The 25,250-nt window shown below is 34.9% G+C and overlaps 1 protein-coding gene across 6 annotated transcripts in view; it reads right to left on the reverse strand.

Moving 5' to 3' along the window:
* Window positions 1–9,787: 9,787 nt before the first annotated feature.
* LOC123530949 (uncharacterized protein C10orf67, mitochondrial-like) overlaps window positions 9,788–25,250 on the reverse strand; it is a 55,045-nt gene continuing 39,582 nt past the window's right edge. For 5 of the 6 annotated variants that reach the window (XM_053517328.1, XM_053517327.1, XM_053517324.1 and 2 more), the window contains 9 exons: window positions 21,080–21,145; window positions 20,459–20,566; window positions 18,610–18,701; window positions 17,976–18,041; window positions 17,091–17,178; window positions 16,249–16,311; window positions 15,906–16,035; window positions 15,281–15,356; window positions 9,788–11,027 (listed from right to left, as the gene is read on the reverse strand). In XM_053517328.1, the coding sequence (XP_053373303.1) occupies window positions 10,931–11,027; window positions 15,281–15,356; window positions 15,906–16,035; window positions 16,249–16,311; window positions 17,091–17,178; window positions 17,976–18,041; window positions 18,610–18,701; window positions 20,459–20,566; window positions 21,080–21,145 (786 nt within the window). In that variant the 3' untranslated portion in view covers window positions 9,788–10,930. Of the gene's footprint in view, window positions 11,028–13,093; window positions 13,130–15,280; window positions 15,357–15,905; window positions 16,036–16,248; window positions 16,312–17,090; window positions 17,179–17,975; window positions 18,042–18,609; window positions 18,702–20,458; window positions 20,567–21,079; window positions 21,146–25,250 lie in introns of all 6 variants that reach the window. The other variant, XM_053517325.1, reaches the window with a different exon arrangement.

Raw genomic sequence — 25,250 nt, forward strand, 5'->3', positions numbered from 1 at the left:
CTACAGTCACTGAACGTATGTATATATTTATTTTTAAATTAGATTGAAATTTTAGAAAATTAGTTATATCACTTCTAAATAAATTGTTTTATTTTCGGTTTAGTTTTTTTTCCGTTTAATATACACGCAGCCAGGTCATGTATTCACTTGCAACGACTCCTTAACGTAGTTAGAATCGCATAATTGTGCAAAAAGTGAAACTTCTTTTTTACAAGTGGCATGCATTCGCTTGTTGTATGCATCCGCTTCTATATTTGAAGACAAAAATTCTAAAAATATAACAATGTATAGAACACCCAGTCTCAGTCTCCTTTAATAGGAACATAGATCGGGTCGAGTTCTATGTAGAATTTTCGTTGTCAGTCACAAAAGAATAAAAATATTCTTAAACTTACCAGGCTGGAAGACACGAGACATGTTCCATTTAGATTTTAGATACCATTAAGATCCACCAGTTAGATGCAAAGCGCACTTGTATGTTTGTTATTGATAGAATCAATCCGGGCATATACCTACATTACATACTAGTATTGTATTCCATCGTGAAAGAAAAAGTGTTTTCCGAAATAGCTTTGGTTTTATTTCTCTATCAATAAAATGGGTGATTGATGTGACAGTTTGTATTTACGCACACCCATCTTTGTTTTCAAAACTACGTAAAAATTACATTTCTCAAAACTTTATATATTTTCATTTTTTAACACAAGCTTCTGTAGTTTTTGTATAATATCTTCTTCTGCTTTTGTTTGTAGTTTGAGAACAGTTGAATTGATTCTTTTTTATTTCTAGGATATGGACATTAAGAAAATATTTGGTCTTGTCATAGCGTTTGCGCTCATTGCCGCCACATTCGCCGGTTCTGGAAGAAGAGGCCCAGCAAAATGTTACGGAAGACGACCACCAAGGTCCGTTTGTTACCGTGCTGATCACCTTTGGCGCTATAACGGCTACAGATGTGTGAAAATGCGCGTTGCGTGTTACAATGTTCAACCCTGGCATAACGCCTTTAGGAGCAGGAGATCGTGTGAAAGAACCTGTAGGCGTCATCATGGGTAACTTACTGGATATCGAGAAAGCTACAGACTTTGGCGTACAAAAAGTGAATATAAATGAATATTAAACACATTAAACTTTTTATGTTTAATAAATATATCTGTACAATAACATTTTAGCTACAGCTAGTTATATATGAACGCACAAACTTTATCCTTTTGAAGATATCACTGTACTGAATAACTCCTTCATTAAAATAAATTAATAGAATAAAGAGGTCATTCATTGTCTTTGTTCTTTTTTTAAATATGTAAAAGAAAGCCCGTTTCTATGTAAACACCATGTTGATATTAAATAAACCTTTTTTTTTTAAACTGAGCCAACATATCTGATTGTTCCTACATAAAACTCTATCGATCTTTTTATCATTTTTATTCAACGAATTTTATTTATTGTGGAAAGACTCGAGCACAATGCAATAGTCTTTATACTCGTGACTGGTTTTTCTACAGGCACATAGACATTTCGTCTTCTACCTATTTTAGCGGTATTATTGATTTGACCAAGGCCTTGATTGATGGTATTCAACCAGAAGTAATATATCAGTAATATATATCAGTTGACCTGGGGTGAAGATTATTATGTTGTTGAACATTCCGGCCTGTGTGGTTTCAATGCTCCCGCTTTCATAGCTGTGGGCATTGTTTAACCAAACCTTTGATGCGGTGCCTACTTTTGGCAGTTTCTGTAATATGCAGGCTTCATAACCTCAGATAACTTCTCTAAATTCCAGTTTGTTTGGTTCTGCCCATTGTTATCTCGATGTTTAAACTGGGGACACATGCCGTTTTTCCTGGAATTGCACACTGTGTATCATTAAAGGTTCGTGTACACCGCCGTACGAATACATTTATTAGCGGATGTGTGAGAATAGTTTTTGATACATGTAACATGTGCAGATGTTGAGTTCTGCTCAACACAGGGCTATAGGGCATGGATGCATTTCCACTACCATTCGTGAACAGGCTAAATCAAACAGAGCCTGCAACATTTTCGTTTTTGCTGTATTCGGCGACCTGTAGAGTTTCAACATTAATAGCTAGGTAAAGGGCGTAAGGGTATACAAAGACTGTGTTATATAATTTCAACGATGTGTAGGAGACAATTTAGCAGATCATCCACCACAAGACTATTATCAGGAGGGTTTAACTGATGTGGCCCTATGGATAACATCTGACCCTCCCAGTGGCACCGACAATATATCAAACAGGCCCTCTGAGAATAAATATGTCGGAATAAAAAGAAGAATTAAATATTTATGTCATCAAATCTTGCAGTTCAAAAACATGCTGTTCTAAGTTGAAATAGCTCTATATCGAGAACAAGATGAAAACTGACCAGTATTTCCCGTAACCACAGCCGTTACAATGCATTTTAGGGCATTGCTTTCCTATAATATCCAAGCTTGGTGCAAACAGAAGACACGTCCTAATGCGCATGTAGAAATGTTTTTTTTTTGTATTAGTTACATGTGATAGAAAGTAGACAGAACTGAATTACGTTGAGGAATTGTCCATTAAGCTGAGACTTAAGTGACGCCATTTTGTTTCTATAATTTCGTTTTCTTTTCACGCAGCACGAAGATTTATAAGTATTAACATCAAAACTTCCCCCACAAAGTTGATTTATTTCAGCTACGAACTACTTCAGAAACATATGTGACACTATGAATAATACTATACCCTGCCCGTGGCACCGACTCGGCAATATATCATATCTGTCCACTGAAAAAAACGTAACTGAGCCACGCCATGAGAAAACCAACATAGTGCGTTTGCGACCAGCCTGCGCATCCGCATCCGTGCTGTTCGCTAACGGTTTCTCTAATTGCAATAGGCTTTGAAAGTGAAAAGCATGGATCCTGACCAGACTGCGCGAATGCGCAGGCTGCTCTGGATCCATGCTGGTCGCAAACGCACTATGTTGGTTTTCTCATGGCACGGCTCATATGTCAGTAACTATTTTTACAAACGGAAAATGCTTACTTGATCACCTTACAGAATTGTAACATGTACGTAACTGCAAATCAGAAGATACTACATTATGCTGCAATCCTACATTAATATACTGACAGTTTGCATGAGTGTTCTGGCGTGATGATGAATTATTTTGTAAATGCAAATGACCACTTAAATGCTCAACAAATGCTGCAAAACCTGATGTATTCAAGTCAGGTAGCTAAATTTTTAAATAAATAAACTAAAAGACATAACAATAAAGAAGCTATTTGCAAATTTCACTTTTACATATAAGCTTGTCTTTACTTTGCCCAAAGAGTTCAAACGAGTCGCTTTAAAGGTCACAATTATCAATGTTCGTCAGTGCTGCTGGCTGACAAATGATTTCCATACAAGTTCTTCGAGCGGCAACCAAGCTGTCATAAGAACAACAACAACTTATAGCTGTATTTATTGGCCAACGCATTGGTGTCTGTGACAGTCTAGAATCGGCTACAGACACTGAACGTATGTATATATTTATTCTTGAGTAAAATTTGATTCATAACTTTAGTTATATCAGTTCTGAATAAATTGTTTTAATTTCGATTGAACTTTTTTGTATAATAATAATAATGATATTAAAAAAATACACGCAACAAGGCCATACATTCTCTTGCAGTGGCTCCTTCTAGCGTAATTAGTATCACATAAATGTGCAAAAAGTATATCTTCTTTTAAAAGGGACATGCATCCTATTGTATATTTGGTAGACAAAAATGCAAAATGCAAAAGAAAAATTATAACGACGACTAGATGAACTGTAAATATCATTTAATCTACTAGTATCACATTAAATTGCTTAACAAAGACAGTAGATAGTTTTACTACACATTATCTAGACCCTTTTAGCGAATTGTTTACGGAATAAGGCACAAAAAATCACATTGATGTCATCTAAGAAATAATATATAGTGATTTTATCGTTGAATAAAGTCATAATGATTTTTCAGAGTTCAGATGCAAAATACTGAATATATTGATATGCATCTGAACAAAATGTATTTATTCATTGGAAAATCAGTATATGACATATATTATTTCGATTCTAATAAGATATCAAGGAATTTTATCTATATCTCTGACAACATCCAGCAAATATTTATAGGTTATTAACTTTGTATGTGGATATATGCACGAGTTCTTTCGCATATAATATTGCGCTCCTAAAATATCCACAATACAAAATTGATAACCTTTTTATATCATACCCACAATCAAATAATCAATTTATGTCTAAATAATCGTCCTGTAACGAAAGACAGGAAAAATACGAAAAGAATTTCTCCGAAACTGTAATAAACAAAATAAAACTGTCGCGCATTAATATTTTCCGCGAAAATGACGTCAACATGATGCCGCAACATGCGCGTGGACGCCATGGACGTCACGCGATTTTTCCATTACAACGTTAAGAAAATATTCCACGCCCGATAAGAAAGCGTTCCACGTTAATATGGAAAAATATTGCACGATCGCGGTCCATTGAAACTCAATGGAAAATTTTAGGTATGTAATAATTGCCTGTATTTTGTTGTTTTCTTTTCCAGCTCGTCTGTATGGCGTTTGACGCTATATCGTAAAAATTGTTACGTCAAACAGTGAATTCGTTGCATAATAACTCCCAGTCTCAGTGTTATCGATCGGGTCGTGTTATATTTACAAGTTATTAACTTTGTATGTGGATATATGCACGAGTTATGCAGCGGTAATATTGCGCGACGTGCCGTGGACGCCATGGATGTCACGCGATTCTTTCCATTATAACGTTAAGAAAACATTCCATGTCCGATATGAAAGCATTCCACGTCAATAATATTATGGAAAAATATCGCGGTCCGTTGAAACTCAATGGAAAATAATTTTAGGTATGTAATAATTATAGCTTATTAGCTTTGTATCGAGAAATATGCACGAGGTCTACAGTGGAAATATTGCGCGACTTTACAACCAACACCCGCTATAATTGAAAAGACGTAAACGTCAAAATGTTATTACACTAGTGGTAATATCAATAATATGACTCGGCTTTATTCCACTCCAACGACGTCAAACATTTGATAAGGAATTATGTTAATTGATGACATTCAACCAGAATTAATAAAATCAGTAATAAATTTCAGTTTTCCTTGGGAGAAGATTATATTTTACATCGTTTGAAATATTCTTTTAGAAGCAACACTATATTTAAATCAATCTGACTGAAGTACTTGAGCTTCCGTAATACTCCAATCACACATACGGCGCGGATAGCCACGTCTAGCTAAGGAAAGAAACGTAGTAATCCGTATCGATCCGTACCTGAGCAGGATTACTACTTTAAAGTACGGCTCAGGTACGGATCGATACGGATTACTACGTTTCTATCCGTGGCCAGACGAAGCTATTCGCGCCGTATGTGTGACTGGGGTATAAACGAATATCTGAGAATGACCTATTCACATTCGTCTTTCTGTGTATTTTGGAATTCCAATATTGCTATTTTTATTTTCGCAAATCTATTTTTATTTGAACCAATCAGACGACTTGTTTGAATGTCAAAGAGTTAGAAAAAATATGCAGTCAGTCCAGGGCTCGAACCCAGGACCCCTCGCTTACAGAGCAAATGTCCTACCGACTGAGCTAACTTTACGTCATAAGAATTGTAAATCTGGAAAACCAAGGCTAAACACAGATTTTTTATTCTTATAAAATGTTGTAAGTAAGCCTTCCGATTGGATAGCGTAAGGTTCGTCAGAACGAGGCTATCAATAGCACGTCTTCAGATCTTAAGCGTAGCGTAAAAGGATACTTTTGTCAGATTGTATTTAAATAAAAATAGACAAAACTTCTTCAATCTTTGCATGCTGTTAATTATGTTGCGTTAGTGGTACTGTTAAGTTTTTCACCTTGAACATCTCTGCTTGGGTGGTTCCAATACTCACGCTTTCATAGCTTTGGATATTGTGTAACCAACCCTTAGTAAAGGTGCCTGCCTTTTAATTTTGACTTTTGGCAGTTTCTGTGATATGCAGGCTCGATAACCTCAGGTCCCTTCTCTAAAATCCTTGGGCATTGTGCTCACTGCTACAAGTAGACACCGTCGTTTATATGACTGAAAAATTGTTGAAAAAGACGTTAAACCCGAACACAAACACACACTCTCTAAATTCCAGTATGTTTAGTTCTGCCCATTCTTTTCTCGTTTATGATTTATAAGCCCATTATTTTAACACGCATCTTTCCATGGAATTGCATTCTGTGTATTATTCAAGATAACATAATTATACACCGCCGTACGAACACAAGCTGATGTCTAAAAATTGTTTTTTATACTTGTAGCATGTGCAAATGTTGAGTTCTGTAACATTTTCTTTTTTTTTGGATTAAACGTCGCACCGACACATGATAGGTCATATGGCGACTTTCCAGCTTTAATGGCGGAGGAAGACCCCAGGTGCCCCTCCGTGCATTATTTCATCACGAGATGGCACCTGGGTAGAACCACCGACCTTCTGTAAGCCTGCTGGACGGCTTCCTCACATTGTAACATTTTCGTTTTGCTGTATGGACGACCTGTGAAGTTTCCACATTCTCTATTTAATAGCTAGGTAAATCATGTATGAGTATAGAAAGACTGCGTTATATTCGCAAAGTTACTGAATACTTCCTAATGTACAGTAGTAATATATATGTCTGGTATAATGATAGTTTGCTATTGTATATATATTTACATATGTATCTGTATAATAGTGTCTTGATGTACATTACCATAATGTCTTGTGTGATGATTACAATAAAATATGATTAAACTAAAACTGCGTTATATAATTCAATGATTTGTAGAGGACATTTTAACAGATCTGTACCATCATCATTTATGTTTCGATACGAAATGTTTCACAACAGATGTGACCCTATGAATAACATCCGACCCTGCCAGTGGCACCGACAATATATCAAACAGGCCCTTTGAGAATAAATATGTCAAAAGCTAATTTTACAAACGATATAGCCGGCGCCGATTTCGCTGATGGTAGGGTAGTTGGACTCCGATGGCAGGAAAGTGACATCCTACCTATATTTCATCCACTACTTTTTAGTTTCAGGGTACATTGTTAAATTTACAAGGTTCGTCTACAATAAAATAAAAGCCTCAACTTTAATATTTTCTTCGCTTACCTAATAAATCTAAATTTACAATACAGTAACCTAATATTCTCCATTTATTGCGCATTAGACGGACACCTTACTTCTCCCTAATCACTGTTGTAGACAGCAAGTACATGTCATAAATAACTCGAAATTTCGACTTGGTAATACGAACTTTCAAGTTTTAGAAGTAACTGAAAACTTCGAGTTAATAAGTCGAAATTTCGAGAAATGTTATTTGAAATTTCGAATAAATGAGTTTAAGTCGACATTTCGAAAATTTCAAGTTATGAAGGCGAGATTTCGAGCAAGTTTCAGTACATTTCGACTGGGTGAATAGAATGCACCTGGCACTTATGCTCTCTCAAAGATGAATACTTTACAGGGTTACTTCTACACGGAAATGCTTGTATTTCTTAAACTTGTTTTAACATATATAATTTCATCTATTATAATATATAATTTCGGGGATATGGAGCAGCATATTTGTTTCTTTTCTTCATTACCGCAAATATCACGATTACAATCATAACTTCACTATTTCTAAAACTCACTACTTATCATCATGTAATAATTATCATAATTACTATTACTCTTGTTATCATCATCATTATTATTTCCCTCCTTCTTATCACTATAATTATTATTAGACTAAGTATCATTGAAATACAATACGATAACTTTAAAAACTAATGCAATCGTTTCTTTTTCATTCCGCCATTAATGTTACGCACTTTGGAAAGGTTGAACTCAAATGCAGCCCAACCCATTTGCTTTTGTTACTCATTAAGTATATATGCAAATTTTGAAAAGTAAAAAGGCTGATTCTGGGTAATTCAGTGGCCATAATTCCGAAGTGCCTGTGCCGATTTGGCTAGTTATCAAACTTGGATGAAGACTTATGGTCAAACACATTTTGTTCAAGTTTGGTGGAGATCGAATGAGAAATGTTCGACTTACAGCGCGGACAAGAGTAAAAAGGCCGATTTTCGATTATTCAAGGGCCATAATTCCGAAGTGCATAGACCGATTTGGCTGTTTATCGAACTTGGTCCAGGACTTGTGGTCAAACACTTTGTTCAAGTTTGGTAAAGATTGGATGAGAATGGTTCGACTTAGAGCGCAGACAAAGTCAAAAGGCCGATTTTCCGTAATTCAAAGGCCATAATTCCGAAGTGCCTGAGCCGATTTGGCTAGTTATCGAACTTGGCCGAGGACTTATAGTCAAACACATTTTGTTAAAGTTTGGTGAAGATCGGATAATAAATATCTGACTTAGAGTGCGAACAAGAGCAAAAGGACCGATTTTCGGTAACTCAAGGGCCATAACTCCAAAGTGCCTAAGCCGATTTGGCTAGTTATCGAACTTGGCCGAGGACTTATGGTCAAACACATTTTGCTCAAGTTTGGTGAAGATCAGATGAAAAATGTTCGACTTAGAGTGCGGACAAGATTTGTGACACAGAAAGACTGGAGTAAATCAATACGTCTCTCACACCATTGTGTGAGCTGTGAAGTACGAAGTGTGAACCGTGCGGTATGAACTGTAAAAAGAACTGTGCATGAGCTACGAAATGTGAATTGTGCCCTATGAATAGTAAAACAAGAGCTGTCGGAGGACAGCAACGCTGGACTATTCAACAGCCTTGTCAATTGAATGAATACAAAAGTTGAAAAAAGGGCATAATTTTGTAAAATGCAAAGTAGAGGTATTGAACCTCTGTACTGCATGTCATATCATGACAGTGAACAGGTGTGTGAAGTTTCAATCCATTCCAATTAGTGGATACTGAGATATCAGATTACATACAAAAATTTAACCAAAAACTGCTAAGTCGAAAAAGGGGCATAATTTTGAGAAAAAAAGAGCAGAGTTATGGGACTTGCTTAGTGCATGTCAGATCATGACAGTGAACAAGTATGTGAAGTTTCAATCCATTCCCATTAGTAAGTACTGAGATACCAGCTTACATACAAAAGCTTAACCAAAAAATTTCTAAGTCGAAAAAGGGGCATAATTTTGTAAAAAAGCAAAATAGAGTTATGGAACCTGTGCAATGTAGGTCAGTTCATCACAGTGAATAAGTGTGTGAAGTTTCAATCCATTCCCACAAGTGGTTACTGAGATACCAGCTTACATACAAAACCTTAACCAAAAATTTCTAAGTCGAAAAAGGGGCATAATTTTGTAAAAAAGCAAAATAGAGTTATGGAACCTGTGCAGTGTAAGTCAGTTTGTCACAGTAAATAAGTGTGTGAAGTTTCAATCCATTCCCACAAGTGGTTACTGAGATACCAGCTTACATACAAAACTTAACCAAAATCGGGACGCGGACGCGGACGCCGACGCCGACGCATGGGCGAGTGCAATAGCTCTACTATTCTATTGTGAGTTGTGACAAGTGAACTGTGAATTCACTATCGGCTTTCTTTCAAATGATCCAGAAATGAACTGAATTTGATAAGACCAATGCGATTTTAGACTAGGGTTCACATTCTATCAAACCAAGTCCGCTTGCATTCTGTGCTTCAAACGGATCATCTTTTAGATTTTATTTGACTGCCATGTAAATCTAAGCAATGATCACATATCGATAACAAAGGAATAATATTTTCAATTTTTATTTACATGGTATGCACATTTATTATCAATAATAAAGCACATTCGGTATATTAAACAACGTATGAAATAAAATAACAAAAAATATCACAGTTTTCAGCAAATATTGCTCAATCAAATCTACCAGCCGCGAATCCTGCAAAGTTCAAGAAATCTGTTTCCCTTTGGTGGTGTTAATGCTTTCGTTCTCTATATAAATTTTGTCAAAAAATATTTTAGCGAGGTAATAAACAATCTTTTGAACTACACACCGACATGTTCAAATACACGTCTTGAGTGTTTTCGGGACGTACATACGTACGAACAATGACACATGTCTCCTATTTCGGACAACAACTTGTTCTGTGAAAGTAACTACATGTATATGTTACAAAACGGCAGTTTGATTTGCACGACATATAAAATAAATGCTTTGCAAAAACTGCTGAAACAGTATTTTCATTAAGTACAAGAAAAATAGATTTTTTTTTAAAATTATATATATATTTTTTAAATACGATCATATTTATTTGTTTAACACTATTATTGTGTTGTAACGAAAACTAGCAATGCTTTGTTCCCATAAGCCTCCAGAAAACTGGTGGTTCTGCCACTGTCAAGTATTTTACTTAACATGTGGATATAAACTGTAAGGAGTCATGTTACTTTCTTTAAAATGAAATGTCAACAACACATACATGCACATATGAGCCGCGCCATAAGAAAACTAACAAAGTGCGTTTGCGACCAGCATGGATCTAGACCAGCCTGCGCATCCATGCAGTCAGGTCAAGATCCATGCTGTTCGCTAACAGTTTCTCTAATTGCAAGAGGCTTTGAAAGCGAACAGCATGGATTCTGACCAGACTGCGCGGATGCGCAGGCTGGTCTGGATCCATGCTGGTCGCAAAGCCACTATGTTGGTTTTCTCATGGTGCGGTAATATAAATCTTCTCATATCAGAAGACACTGCTCCACTGACACCTTCGTCTGTTTACAGATGGTGAGCAGATCATACGGTCTTTTCTTATTCTGCAAAAATACTGTACCTTGCAGAACAGGTGTATGATAATATGATTTAAAGTAATTCTCATGTTACAAAAAATTAACACACGCTTTTACACATTCAACTGATGACGTCAAACAAGTATCACGTGACACGTGGAACAATTATGACTGGTCCTTTTCCAGATTTAAATCTGGCAGTGTCAATATCCGCAGACTTCTTGCCAGGGGCAGTAGATTTTCTGAAAATAATATCAAAAACATCATGTCAATGTAGTTCTTTTCAAACAGATGTTAAATCAGTAATTCCACAAACACATGGCAATTAAGCAAAACTGGGCTTTTATCAAATCATTAAGAGCAGATTGATAGCTTTTGCAAAGCCAACATGAATAAATGCTTTAAATCAACAACAAACTGGTTTCAAAATGGAATGAGCAAATCTCGATATTAGCATATGAGTAAGTTATTTAGTTAATAATTATATACATGTATTACAGTAAATCAGATTGTTTGACATATAGAGGATATTACACGAGTGTCTTTTCATACTGAATTTATTCAACGAGTTTAATAAATTCAATGCGGAAAGCAACAACTGCAATGTCGTTTGGATGCGAATAATTAAATCACTCGTGCTACGCACTCATGATTTAATTATTACGCATCCAAACTCCTGCCCATATTTTATTAACTGATAAAATATAGGAACAGATTTATTATTTCTTAAATATATCTCATCCAGTGATTTGTCGCTGAATAAATCATTGGAGTTCAGATGCGAAGGAATTTTATCACGAGGGCGCAGCCCGAGTAATATAATAATACGCATCTGAACGACAAACAATGATTTATTCAAGAGCAGATCACTAAATGAGATATATTATTTCGATTCTAACACGTTACAAAGGATTTTTAAGTACATCCTTGATGACATGTATTAAATATTTGCCCGTTTTCAATCGGTTTCTTTTCCAGCGCGCCGCTATGCCGTTTGACGCCATAACGTAATAATTGTGACGTCAGAACAGTGATTTGTTGTATAAATTCACTGTTTTCTGCTTTCTTTGTTTAATAAGAAAATGAATCGGATCGGGTTAGAATATCAAATTTATGTAATGGCTCTCACTCCCGCGACGTCAAACATGTGATAAATATAATTATTTCACAGTTTATTTTTTCTAATCAGTGTTGTACAAATATGACGTAAAATTCAGGTAGAAAACATTTTAATAACCTTGCAATTCTTTTTATTAAAGTTACAATTTTTTGGATGCTGTGAATAAAGGACATGCAAACGGTTTAAACTGCATGATAAGAAGTTCAAATATGAAAAAGGCAATAGATGTTTTAAATGGTTAACTGAAATCTGACGTGGATTCTATTTAAAAGTTCATTGTTTCAAACATGACGTTGTTTCACTGTTTAAAAAAATCTTCAGGCATGAAAATGAATAAAATTTGGCAATAATAATTGAAAAGAAATGCATTAAAATATGTGTTTATTTTTCACGAGATATACGACTAACAGATCAGCAAATATCCTCTACCTATTCTACGACAAACTAAATTGAGAAATCTGAATCACACAAGCTCCAGTAAAAAAAATGAAATTTAAACAGAGAGAAAGAAAACAAGCACTTCATAAATATCTGATTATGTATAATCATCTCACACTTTTGATGTAAAATAACATAAATGATATTGAGCCCAAGTATTAAACAATGCTTAGTACAATACGTTCAAGCGTAAACGATTTCACGTACATAAAAATATAATGAAATCAAGATGTCGGGAAGTTTCGATTTTCGACAGGTAGTCACCCTTATTTATTTGGGTTTCGAGTCACACAAGATGTAACTATCAAGAGTTCCATCTTTTACAAAATGTAGTTAAAGTATTAAGAAGTTACAGATATACTAAGAGTTCAAAAATGTTAGAGTCAATGTGATAACAAAATGTGAAAAACGCTCTAAAATGACGAGTGCACGAAGCAGAGCGACAGATGAAACAATGCAAAGCAATATTAGTGATTACTCTACATTTAAAAATAACAAGTAGACAAATACACATTTGTCATATGGATTCAGCACTGAGCTACCAATGGTACAAGATGACCATACTACATGCTGCTTCAAAATAATAAATAGTGAAGTCGTTCTAGAGATGATGTGAAGCTGTGAAATTAAAAGCAGTGTCGCATAGTAGTATGGTAAAACATGGTAGAGAGAGCAATGAACATGCTCAGTGCAGAAATGTTGCCTATATGATTAGTGACTTATAAAAAATATTACGTCTACAATTCTTACCACGTGACTTTAGTCAAAGTCTGGTGCTTTCCTAGTCTAGAATAATTTCAAAATACATTTCTCGATATGAATATTACTCTTTTTATCTATCATGTACTTTGTCATATGTTATGTATGTTTAACTGCTGAAGTAATGCAAACACACGATGAACTTTGTAATACGACGTGAATTAATCAATGTACCAATCCCTTCGACAATTTCATGATTTTAATGTTGCAAATCCTACACGTCAAAAAAAAAGAAGACAAGAGGACCATGATGGTCCTGAATCGCTCACCTATCCCCACATGACCCAGTGTTGAACTGAGTATGACGTCGTTATTCCTATTATTTGACATAGTGACCTAGTTTTTGAGCACATGTGACCTAGATATCATCAAGATAAAAATTTTTGACCAATTTTCATGAAGATCCATTGAAAAATATGACCTCTAGAGAGGTCACAAGGTTTTTCTATTATCTGACCTAATGACCTAGTTTTTGAAGGCATGTGACCCACTTTTAAACTTGACCTAGATATCATCAAGGTGAACATTCTCACAAATTTTCATGAAGATCTCATAAAATATATGGCCTCTAGAGAGGTCACAAGATTTTTCTATTTTTAGACCTACTGACCTAGTTTTTGACCGCACGTGACCCAGTTTCGAACTTGACCTAGATACCATCAAGCCGAACATTCTCACCAATTTTCATGAAGATCCATGGAGAAATATGGCCTCTAGGGACATCACAAGGTTTTTCTATTTTCAGATCTACTGACCTAGTTTTTGACCGCACGTGACCAAGTTTCGAACTTGACCTAGATATCATCAAGGTGAACATTCTGACCAATTTTCATGAAGATCTCTTGAAAAATATGGCCTCTAAAGAGGTCGCAAGGTTTTTCTATTTTTAGATCTACTGACCTAGTTATTGATCGCACGTGACCCAGTTGCAAACTTGACCTAGATATCATCAAGGTGAACATTCTGACTAATTTTCACAAAGATCCCATGAAAAATATGGCCTCTAGAGAGGTCACAAAGTTTTTCTATTTTCACACATACTGACCTAGTTTTTGACCGCACGTGACTAGTTTCGAACTTGACCTAGATATCATCAAGGTGAACATTCTGACCAATTTTCATGAAGATCCATTGAGAAATATGGCCTCTAGAGAGGTCGCAAGGTTTTTCTATTTTTAGACCTACTGACCTAGTTTTTGACCCTACGTGACCCAGTTTCGAACTTGATCTAGATATTATCAAGTTGAACATTCTGACCAATATTCATGAAGATCTCATGAAAAATATGGCCTCTAGAGAGGTCACAAGGTTTTTCTATTTTCAGATCTACTGACCTAGTTTTTTTCCTCACGTGACCCAGTTTCGAACTTGACCTAGATATCATCAAGGTGAACATTCTGACCAATTTTCATGAAGATCCATTGAAAAATAATGGCCTCTAGAGAGGTCACAAGGTTTTTCTATTTTTAGACCTACTGACATAGTTTTTGACCGCACGTAACCCAGTTTCGAACTTGACCTAGATATCATCAAGATGAACATTCTGACCAATTGTCATGAAGATCTCATGAAAAATATAGCCTTTAGACAGGTAATAAGGTTTTTCTATTTTTAGATCTACTGACCTAGTTTTTGACCGCACGTGACCCAGTTTCGAACTTGTCCTAGATATCATCAAGATGAACATTCTGACCAATTTTCATGAAGATCTCATGAAAAATATGGCCTTTAGAGAGGTCACAAGGTTTTTCTATTTTCAGATCTACTGACCTAGTTTTTGACCGCACGTGACCAAGTTTCGAACTTGTCCAAGATATCATCAAGATGAACATTCTGACCAACTTTCATAAAGATCCCATCAAAAATGTGACCTCTAGAGTGGTCACAAGCAAAAGTTTACGCACGGACGACGGACGCCACGCGATCACAAAAGCTCACCTTGTCACTTTGTGACAGGTGAGCTAAAAAAGACAAAGTGAAATGATCTAATGGAATACAATCATGTAAAATAGTTTGATCAAGTGTTTAACAAATGTGATGGATTGTAATATTCCTGTGTTACAAATTTAAATCAAGACACTCAAGCACATTTAAGGTAGCGATGTTCTCTGCCAGTCCTGAAACACTGTACTAGTTTGTGGCCTTAATTTAGCAAATAAATATTGTGAGGAAATATACCTTTGCGGTCTTTCAGGAAGAGGTACAACATCAGCTGGAATATCTTCTCTATCATTCTCCGACATTATCTGATTTTCTGTAAAATATGACATTAATAATTTTGGTACTTTAATTGCACGAGTTCAAACAAGGAACTTTACTTTTAAAGAGACAATTTGAAAGAAAATCTATTGAACACCCATTTCATCAGTGATTTAGAAATGACATAAAAGAAAGCAGGAAATTCGTCCATTTCTAAACGTAATTCAAGAACATGTTGACTCAATTTTAAATGCATTAGGTAAATGTTAGGGAATTATCAGCAGCCTAAGACGGATTAACGGGACAAAATAAAGTATTTCCTCTTTCAGTTAGATAAAGATACGACTATGTTTACCAGTCAACGCTGGAATCTGAAGACCCTTAGAAAGCATAACACAATTATTAAAGACACGGTTTGATTAAATCTGTTCATAAGAGGAAATGAAATTTGCTAAAACAAAAACACTCATCTCATTTTCTTCTGTCTTATCATTGTATTGTCCATTAAGCTTATACCTTTACAAGTTAAAATTCATTTATTTAATTAATAAGTACATTTTGGATATCTATTTATGTCCTGGTTATCACAGAAATCATTAATTACCATCTGCTGAGAAAATGGCGGTTCCCCTTCCACTAGGGGCAGACACTGTATAAGAAATATAGTCTTTCTCTTGTGGAGCACCTGGAGTTGCATTTGGGTTTACTGGCCTAGCATATTTTGGAATATCCGGCTGCAATAAAAAATGTGCATCCGATTCTGGAAAAAAACTGTTTTCATGTGGTATAACATTCTAAAATACTAAGTTGATAAGCAGGAAGTGCCAGACTACTTTACGAACTAATATGTTAATACTTAAAATAAATTCTAAATTTAATTCATTTAAGAAATGTATAAAATTTATTTGAAAACCAACAAACTTACAAATTACCAAGCAGTCACTTACCAGTGGTCTTTTAGTAGGACTTGTGTGTTTCGAGGAAGGATGTATTCCCATAGGGGTATCAGCCTGAACAATTAAATCATAGGAAATGTTATTTTTACACATTTATTCTATTTAGCATCAGCATAAATAAAGCTGTTCAACTAAAAAAACAGGCGACATTGGACAAAATCTAAAACCAGTATGTAGTATGTAACATTCAGCAGAACATTGCAATGCTAGCAAAAACGCAGAAAACAAGTACGAAGATACACCAATAAAGTGTTTCCTTACAGTCCACAGTTAAGAATGATGAAAAATGTAAAATTACAATGATTAATAGCCTGATGTCAAAAGTACTACAAAATAAAAAATATCACACTAACAAGGACAAGAAAATATCTTAGTACATGTATATCTAATATTTGGTTTTCATGATTATGTCCTGAACCACACGATAGCGCTATTGAATCATTTTCAAGAGCCCATGTATCTTAGTCCTTCTCAGTTAAGAACGACTGAAACTTGACTGCTAACCATTTTACATAATGTTATGAAACTAAGTACTTTCGCAAACAAACCTACATTGGACGACAGCGATGAGCGCCTTATACATAAAAGTTTACAATATTCCAGTATTTAATTACCCACGAAGGTCTACTTAGCCCGACCAGTAATTCTTGGTTTATTTTAAACTGCCACCAGATGCCTTGTAGACGGTACCTTGCATTCCCACTACCGTTTTGAACAGACAGGCTATATCAAACCGAGCTTACAACATTTCCATTCATTTCATGTTGGACGACCTGTGGTTTTCAACTTCTCTATTTTTGAATAACTAAATAGATGTTATAATGATAACTTACTGCATAGCTAACAGCGGCATGATGCAGGTTAGCTGCTTGTCTTTGTAACTGTTGTCGTATATAACTTTCATCTTTCAGAGCATGCAAACTAAAATATCATAATGGACACACTTTATACAAGGCCGTCACATTATGAGGAACTATAAGTGAGTCCATTGGACACAGGTGCCCCCCACTCCTGTCACTGTACATGGTTACTTGACTCTAGGTGAAGTATTCTTAAGATATAAGCAACACAACCCTTTAAGCACTTTATGCATATTTTTTTCACTTTGAAGGATCATCATTATGGCCTAGCTGAGTGAAATCCCAAAAAGAACACCCGGTGCACAACTTAGCATGCTATATATTTTTACGACTCTATGTAAAGTACATTTTGAGATACTGGGACACAACTTTTATTTTCTGACTATGTCAAAGGTCGAAAGTCTGGTCTTGCAAAAAAAAAAACAACATTCAGAGTCTTGTGAGGTTTGATGATTCTGGGCCAAATACTTTTTGACATATGCACGACACAGATTCAGACAGACGGACGGAGAAGGGCAATTCTAAGTTCCTCTCCAAAACAATTTTGGGTCACAAAACGGATTTGATAATAAATTAAAGGTGCTAACCTCAATATGCTTATGGATATGACTGACTCACGTCAGTTTCAATTTGCTCGAAGGGAGTGCAGAAAGTCGGGACGACAATCTCAACGAATCTGTTTCATTTTGCTGTATCAATCTTCTTATACAAATGGCTCTGATTTATGTAAATGACTGATTACTACTCATGGTACACGTAATGAGTTATTTTCAATATATCTTAAATTTGTTGAACTAAAATCAATTTGTACACTTAATAATTTTAATCACAAGGCTTCAATTGAACCTATTGTATTACCTCTGCTGCAAAATAGCAAATTTCTTTTCCCAAGTTCTGTGAATTCGCTCAATTTCACGCTTTAATCTGAAAAATACAATTTAAACCTTATAATTTCTTTTTCTGCCATATATACAAATAACAAACGACCTTTAATCATTAGCCTGTTTGCGGCAAGTGATTCTGCATTTGCGACCAGTGTTGACCAAGATCTGTAAGAATTCACTGTAATAAACGGCGTCTTTCAAGCTTTTCACGGTGGAGGAAGACTGGAACAGGTATAACCACCGGATTTCTGAAAGATAGTTAGGCCCCCAATCAAGCTTTCTAATCCACAGCGGTGATTAAATTTGAGGAAAGTAAATGTGAGCTACTGGACCTACATGTGAAGCCAATTTATGATGACAAACACTTGTTTTAAATTTTACAGCATTTGGTTTAGTGGTTTCTGATAACTGTTAGTGCTTTTAGTTCCGTTACAAGGTTGTCAACGTTCATATGAGTATGGGTGAGTAAGTGTGACAACAATAGTGTCACTATATGAAAATTTTTCGTCTAGCTTAAAATGTACGAAAGTATACCTTGCAGTGATACTACGCCATATACACACGATATATTTCAATAAAATCTAAGTTAAACGAAAACGAAATTAAACCTCGCAACTTCTTCTCTAAGCATCTGTTCGGCTTTCCGTAATCTGTTCACATCCGAATCACCTTTCAATGCTTCGGCAAGATTGGCTCTTTCCTGTTATGGAAAAGTGATTAAGAATGAGTGTCAAAAACTTACTTGTAATCTTTATTCAGTACTCTAATATATAAAAATCTATTTTAACGAAAAGGTAGTAACATTATTATCTTTCAGGAATTTTTTTGGAAATTAACTGATTTAACAATAAATACATATGATCCTAATGTTAATTTGTTACTGACAAAACTCAATTTCAGCAGCACTGTCTTGCCTAAGAAAGATGTTGTCAAACCAAAACTGAATAGTTAATATGTTAAAATATGACAAGATATTGCTCTGTCCAACATTCCATATTAACTCGATGTGACTTTCTCTGGCTAGGTAAGGTTCAAACGTGTACTTTCGATATATTACAAGATCACATTCAAATTGTATGTGTAAATGTGAAGCGGCGCAGAAACAATAAACATGGTTAACCTCTGTGACAAATCTCATGAATCTGTCATAAACAAGAAGCGTGTTACATGCCTTAGGCATAAATGTGAAAAATACCGTATGTTCAGCCTTTTCATTTTATTCAGTTATTATAATAAAATGTAATCATTTTGTACATTAGCTGATCCTTTTTTCCATTTTTTTTCCAATTTATGTAAAACTACGAAAACTGGAATAACTTTCACTACACAAAGGGCACTGATTAAAGCAATGAAAATGTAATTTACAATGTCACACATATATGCATGGTACTTTGTCTCAATCTATTTCGTGTAAATAAATGCTTTCAAGTAGTATTTTACCTTTTGCTTCAACAAAATTATGAATATATGCCCGTCAATGAGATATGAAACCGTGCATTATCACTATTATTACAAATATCGGAACATGAGCTTTCATTGTGAAACATTGAATTAACAGACAGGCAAAATAATTTCAGGAAACTTTCGGGCTGATGGACAAGGACGGTTATATACGCTCTCTCCTTCATTGAAACGGCGAAATATGTGAAAAGACAGTGTATAAATTAAGTGCATACAACAACCAGTAACCTTCAATCCAATATAGAGAAGCTCTAAACAATAAAGAGAATAAAGGTCAGACTGAAGCTTTTATGATTAAGAAGTAGAACTCAGTTCATATCATTTTCCATCACCATGTAAAACATAAATATATTGATATATCAAAAAGAAACGAAACTCGTTTTATGTGACAAAAAATTGTTAGATCCAATTCAATCAGATGGCTATAAAATAAAAGTTTTGTAGTATGGGAGTGTTCATACAAATTCTGTGTTTTGTATTGCGTCAGTAACAAATCCTTTATCCACGTCATCCTTCATTTCCTTTACAAAACATATATTAAATCAAACATGTAAACATAGCACAAAAATGGGTGCACTTTTTACTACTCCAAAACATTTACACAGAACTGAGTAAATATGACAGATCAAACCTGAAATTCAGTAAGTCAAGACCCTTTTGCATGAAAATAATTCAGGTGATCAGTGGTCAAGCTAACCTCTTCTAGTTGTTCATATCCCTAATATACCAAGACATTTGTGATAATAATGTGACATTTTGTCCACTTACACTATTGTACACTGTAAGTATGCATACATGTATGTACACATTATCATCTTCAGTTTCCTGATTCTTGTTTTCAAATTCATCAATTTCATCAGATAAATTGACTGAAACAAATTCTTTACAAGTTTCGAAGTAAAAATACGAGAAAGTTGCATGATATTTTCATATATATTGACTGAAACAATGTCATTACATATATAATATTTCTTAAATGAAAATATGTTTAGTAACCTTGGCTAGCTCTTCCTTAAGCCTCTTTTCTTGTTCATACAAATATGCCATTTTTTCTTTTTCTGCCTGCTGTCTTGCCTTAAGCTGTGCTTCAGTCGCTTCACTATTCTGTATGAAAAGAAAAAAAGTGCTTTAAAAATACAAACAATTTTCTTGGAAGACATATCATCGACACATAATGAACTTACAACGTTTCTTTAATTTAAAAATCCTACAACAACACGTAATTCTGACCTGTACACAACTGATTTCACATAGTAATAGTTGTGTTCAAGTTTCCTAACATACGTACAAAATACCTCCACTTTTCAAAATGTTAGAGTTAGCAGAACTCCATATGGTAGACCTTCTATGATCCCTTTATCAAATTGTACAATTCAGGACCATTTCTGTTTTGTGTATGTAATTGCAAGCAAACTTGTACGTGTTGTAAACAATCACAGATAAGGTAAAGCTAATAAATGTAGTATCCAAATTCAGTTCACCCAAAAATGACAACACACTTAATAAATTGCCGTCATCGTGCTTTTGTCCTAACAGCAGTATCTCAAACAAAAAGCAAGAGACTACAATACTGAAAGAGTCAAAATCACAACTTAATTTTTGCCGGAAGCCACTTACAGCCTGTTGTGCTTGCGCCAACTTTTCACGCATCATTCGTTCCATTTCTTCTTTCTGTTTTGCAATCTATAACATATAAAGTGATTGTATATCTGCTTTAGCAAACTTTTTTTCGATGGTGATATACAGTAATTTAATTTGAAAAGAAGAAAATCCTGAAGATAAACTGAAACAGTAGCTCTTTACATAACTCACGTAATTTAAGTATACAATTTTAGATCACTATTTTTAAGTTTAAAACTGGAGACGATTCTAACACTTAATATCTGATGATAGTTTTGTGAAACTATCTTATTAAATCTATCATGAGGCTATAAATTTGTGTAATAATATACGTGTACATGCAATTAGTATTCACACTGAAAAAAGTTAAAGGAGTTAAAATATTACATTATGTTAGTTAGAGCTGAAATATTAAGAGTCACGTATAAATCAAAATATTTCTCCTAAGATTAAATCGACAAGTTAACTAATTTCAATATTGCTGCTCAAGTAATTTGTTAAATCAGAGACAATGAGCATATATTGTACCTTAATAATAGTTAATTCGTTTATAATACATAATAGACAATTCACTGGAAGGGGGACTCTCTGTATTTATTGTAGTCAAACACATTCATATTTCAATTACACTGTTAAACATGAGGGTCATGATGACTCTGGATCGCTCGCCTGAGTAATATGAGCTACATGTTTCAAAGATCAAACTGATGATAAAATATTAAGGAAGTCAGTAGGTCACATTCATGGTCAATGATATTCAGTTTTACGATTGGTGTGCAAAATAGTGTGTCATCAAAATTTCAAGGCTGTATCTTAAAAAACAAGAAAGTAGGTCAGTAGGTCAAGGTCACAGTCAAGTGACATCATATTACTTGGGGTCATCAGGTAATTATTATTAAACAGTCTTGGAAATAGGATCAAATGATTTTTACCCCAGGGGCATAATTTGAACAATTTTAGTAGAGGACTACTAGACAATACATCATACCATATATCAAAAACATAGGTCGTATGGTTTCAGACAAGAAGATTTTTAAAGTTTTTTCCTATATAAGTCTATATAAAACTTGGGACCCCCAGGGCAGGGCCTCTTTTCACCCCAGGGGTACAATTTGAATAATTTTGGTTGAGGACCATAAAACAATGCTACAAACCTAATATCAAAGGTCTAAGTGTTGTGGTTTCAGACCAGAAGATTTTTAAACTTTTTTTCATATATAAGTCTATGTAAAATTTTGGACGGGGCCATATTTGACCCTAGAGGGATAATTTGAACAATCTTGGTAGAGGACCACTAGGTGATGCTACATACCAAATATCAAAGCCCTAGGCCGTGTGGTTTTGTACAAGAAGATTTTCAAAGTTTTCCCTATATAAGTCTATATAAACCATGTGACCCCCGGGGAGGGGCCATATTTGACCCTAGGGGGATAATTTGAACAATTTTGGTAGAGAACCACTAGATTATGCTACACACCAGATATCAAAGCCCTAGGCCCTGTGGTTTTGGACAAGAAGATTTTGAAAGTTTTTCCTTTTGGTTGCCATGGCAACCAGAGTTCTGCATGGAATTCAATTCTTTGAATATTTTTGAAAGGGGGCCACCCAAGGATCATTCCTGTGAAGTTTGGTGTAATTCTGCCCAGTGGTTTTCAAGAAGAAGATTTTTTTAGAAAATGTTGACGGACACACGACGGACGACGTACACCGCACGACGGACATTGAGCTGTCACAATACCTCACCATGAGCCTTTGGCTCAGGTGAGCTAAAAACAGTACATTTGTTATTTGAAATTCTGATGTTTAGTAAAATACTAACAAAGTGTAAAATGATCCATACTAAGTTATCGATCATTGGAATTACTCGGTATTAATGATACTAAAGGAAAATTTGATTTTGTTAATTACAAAATACACCGGAGTTCAAATGCAGTAAATTACTGAAAATAAACGAAATCTGACTTTATTAAGACATCGAACAAAAAATAACACAATAACTGTTTTCCCATGTCGTTCAGATGCTACGCACACCTTATTTAATCATCACGCATCCTAATTGGTAATAAAATGAATAGAATTATCATTTATTAAATTACAAAAGCATCAGTTGACTTATGCAAAAGATATTGGCAATATGTAAATGCCACTGTTCCAGTTCCTTGAGGAACGTCCGAGCGTTCTGATGTCGACGACATTGATAGCAAAATATATCATCACGAAGGTCAATAAACGGCTGAGATGTGCCTTTAAGAATTATGACACACCAAGTTTCACTATGACACACAAGCTAAAGCCATTATACCAATATTACTCTACGTGCCAATATGCACAGAAGGCGCAATTGAGCAATGTATTAACCTCTTAATAATTCAGATTTGCAAACAAAATGAATTCATTGTACAGCACCAGTCAACCACTCAACCATGTAAACCTTCGTAACTCTAGTCTAACAAGAGCTCCGCCAAGCGGGGCAATATACGCCCGAAGGGTTACATCAGCGGATGGCAGCAAAATTTAAAGAACTTGACTATTGAAGCCCAAAGGACAGGAACAACAAAGGGAAGAAAGTACACAAAAAAATCTAAGTCCACAAAAAATTCCTTACCAGGTACAGGTATGTCAAAATACACCTAAAATTGGAGGTACCATCCATGTTCTACCATAGAAAAGTGGTCTCGGTTTTTCCCTACGGCCAATAATAAAAACGTTTCAAAATAAGCTATTTATATTAACATTAAAGGGAAGTTATTCGAAAAAAAATATTGTTAGTGAACAAAAAAGGGATGTGCCAAATAAAAGCAAGAGCACTGCAATGCAGAGCAATAAACACAAAGCAAAGTCATATATGACCTTTGACCTCTAAGTGTGACCTTGACCTTGAAGCGAGTCATCCGAAACATGCGCTATGCACGTCGTCTTGGTGTGGTGAACATTTGTGCCAAGTTTCTTTGAAATCCTTCAAGCAGTTCAAGAGATATAGAGCGGACACGAAACAAACTGATATGACCTTTGACCCCTAAGTGTGACCTTGACCTTGAAGTGACATCCAAAACATGTGCTCTGCACATCGACTTGGTGTGGTGAACATTTATGTCAAGTTTCTTTGAAATCCTTCAAGGGGTTCAAGAGATACAGAGCGGACACGAAATTGCTAACGGACGGACGGACGGACACCGGGGATATAACATAATACGTCCCTTCGGGCCTATAATAAAACGACTCGACTGACCCAATGACGGTTGAAACACAGCGTGAAGAAAAGCTTAAGGAATGTGTTCATGCAGAGGAAAAAGCACAGAGGATAAAGTAGTGTTATTTAGACACCATTACAAATGTGTTATATAGAAAGTCTTTTGTGTGAATACAAAAAAATGATGACACAAAAAGAGTAAAAAGCTTGAGTCATCAGTGCTGTTGTGGAAAGAACTTACTCCTGCATTCTGTAATAAAATCATATGATAAATTGTTAAATGGTGAAAACAACAAACTAGTATCATATCATAAAACATGTAAAAATGTTCAAAGTAGTATTTCATGTCATGTTTTTAGTATTCCATTGAAATATAACGGTAAATTATATCAGAAATTTTCAAAGTTTCAAACTGTGAAGTTTTTGTTTCATAATTTTCTCTGTTACGGAACTATATTTCTATGTATTATAAACAATCGGAAATTCTTTCAAAATATCAACAACAAAAAATATGTAAAAGTATATAAATACATACAAAAACATATAAAGATGTGCACTCCGACATACTAAAGTGTAAAAGATATCTAAATATTGCAGAGAATTTTCAAATTGCTTACTTTGCACGAGAAAAACTTGTATAATTTAGTAAAAATATGAAAAAAAACATTGTGAATCAGTAATACTTATATTTCAGTGGTTCAAATTTAGACAAAACAACAGAAACTTAGTGATTATAAACATGTTAATTTTATCATGCTATCGCTTGGAAGAGGGATTATTCAATGCATGGCTGTAACAGTTATTTAGTGAGTTGAAGTTACTCAGATTAGAACACATACTCCAATATTTATGTCAGTCTGGCATTTTTTTTCTACTCATTTGGCGTACTGATTACTTTCCATGATTTACCCAAGAACATATATATATATGATACATGAACTAAGAAAATATAAACAACCCTCTGCTAAGGTAAGATAT

Source organism: Mercenaria mercenaria, chromosome 11, assembly GCF_021730395.1.
Source record: "Mercenaria mercenaria strain notata chromosome 11, MADL_Memer_1, whole genome shotgun sequence".
In the NCBI taxonomy this organism is placed as follows: Eukaryota; Metazoa; Mollusca; class Bivalvia; order Venerida; family Veneridae; genus Mercenaria; species Mercenaria mercenaria.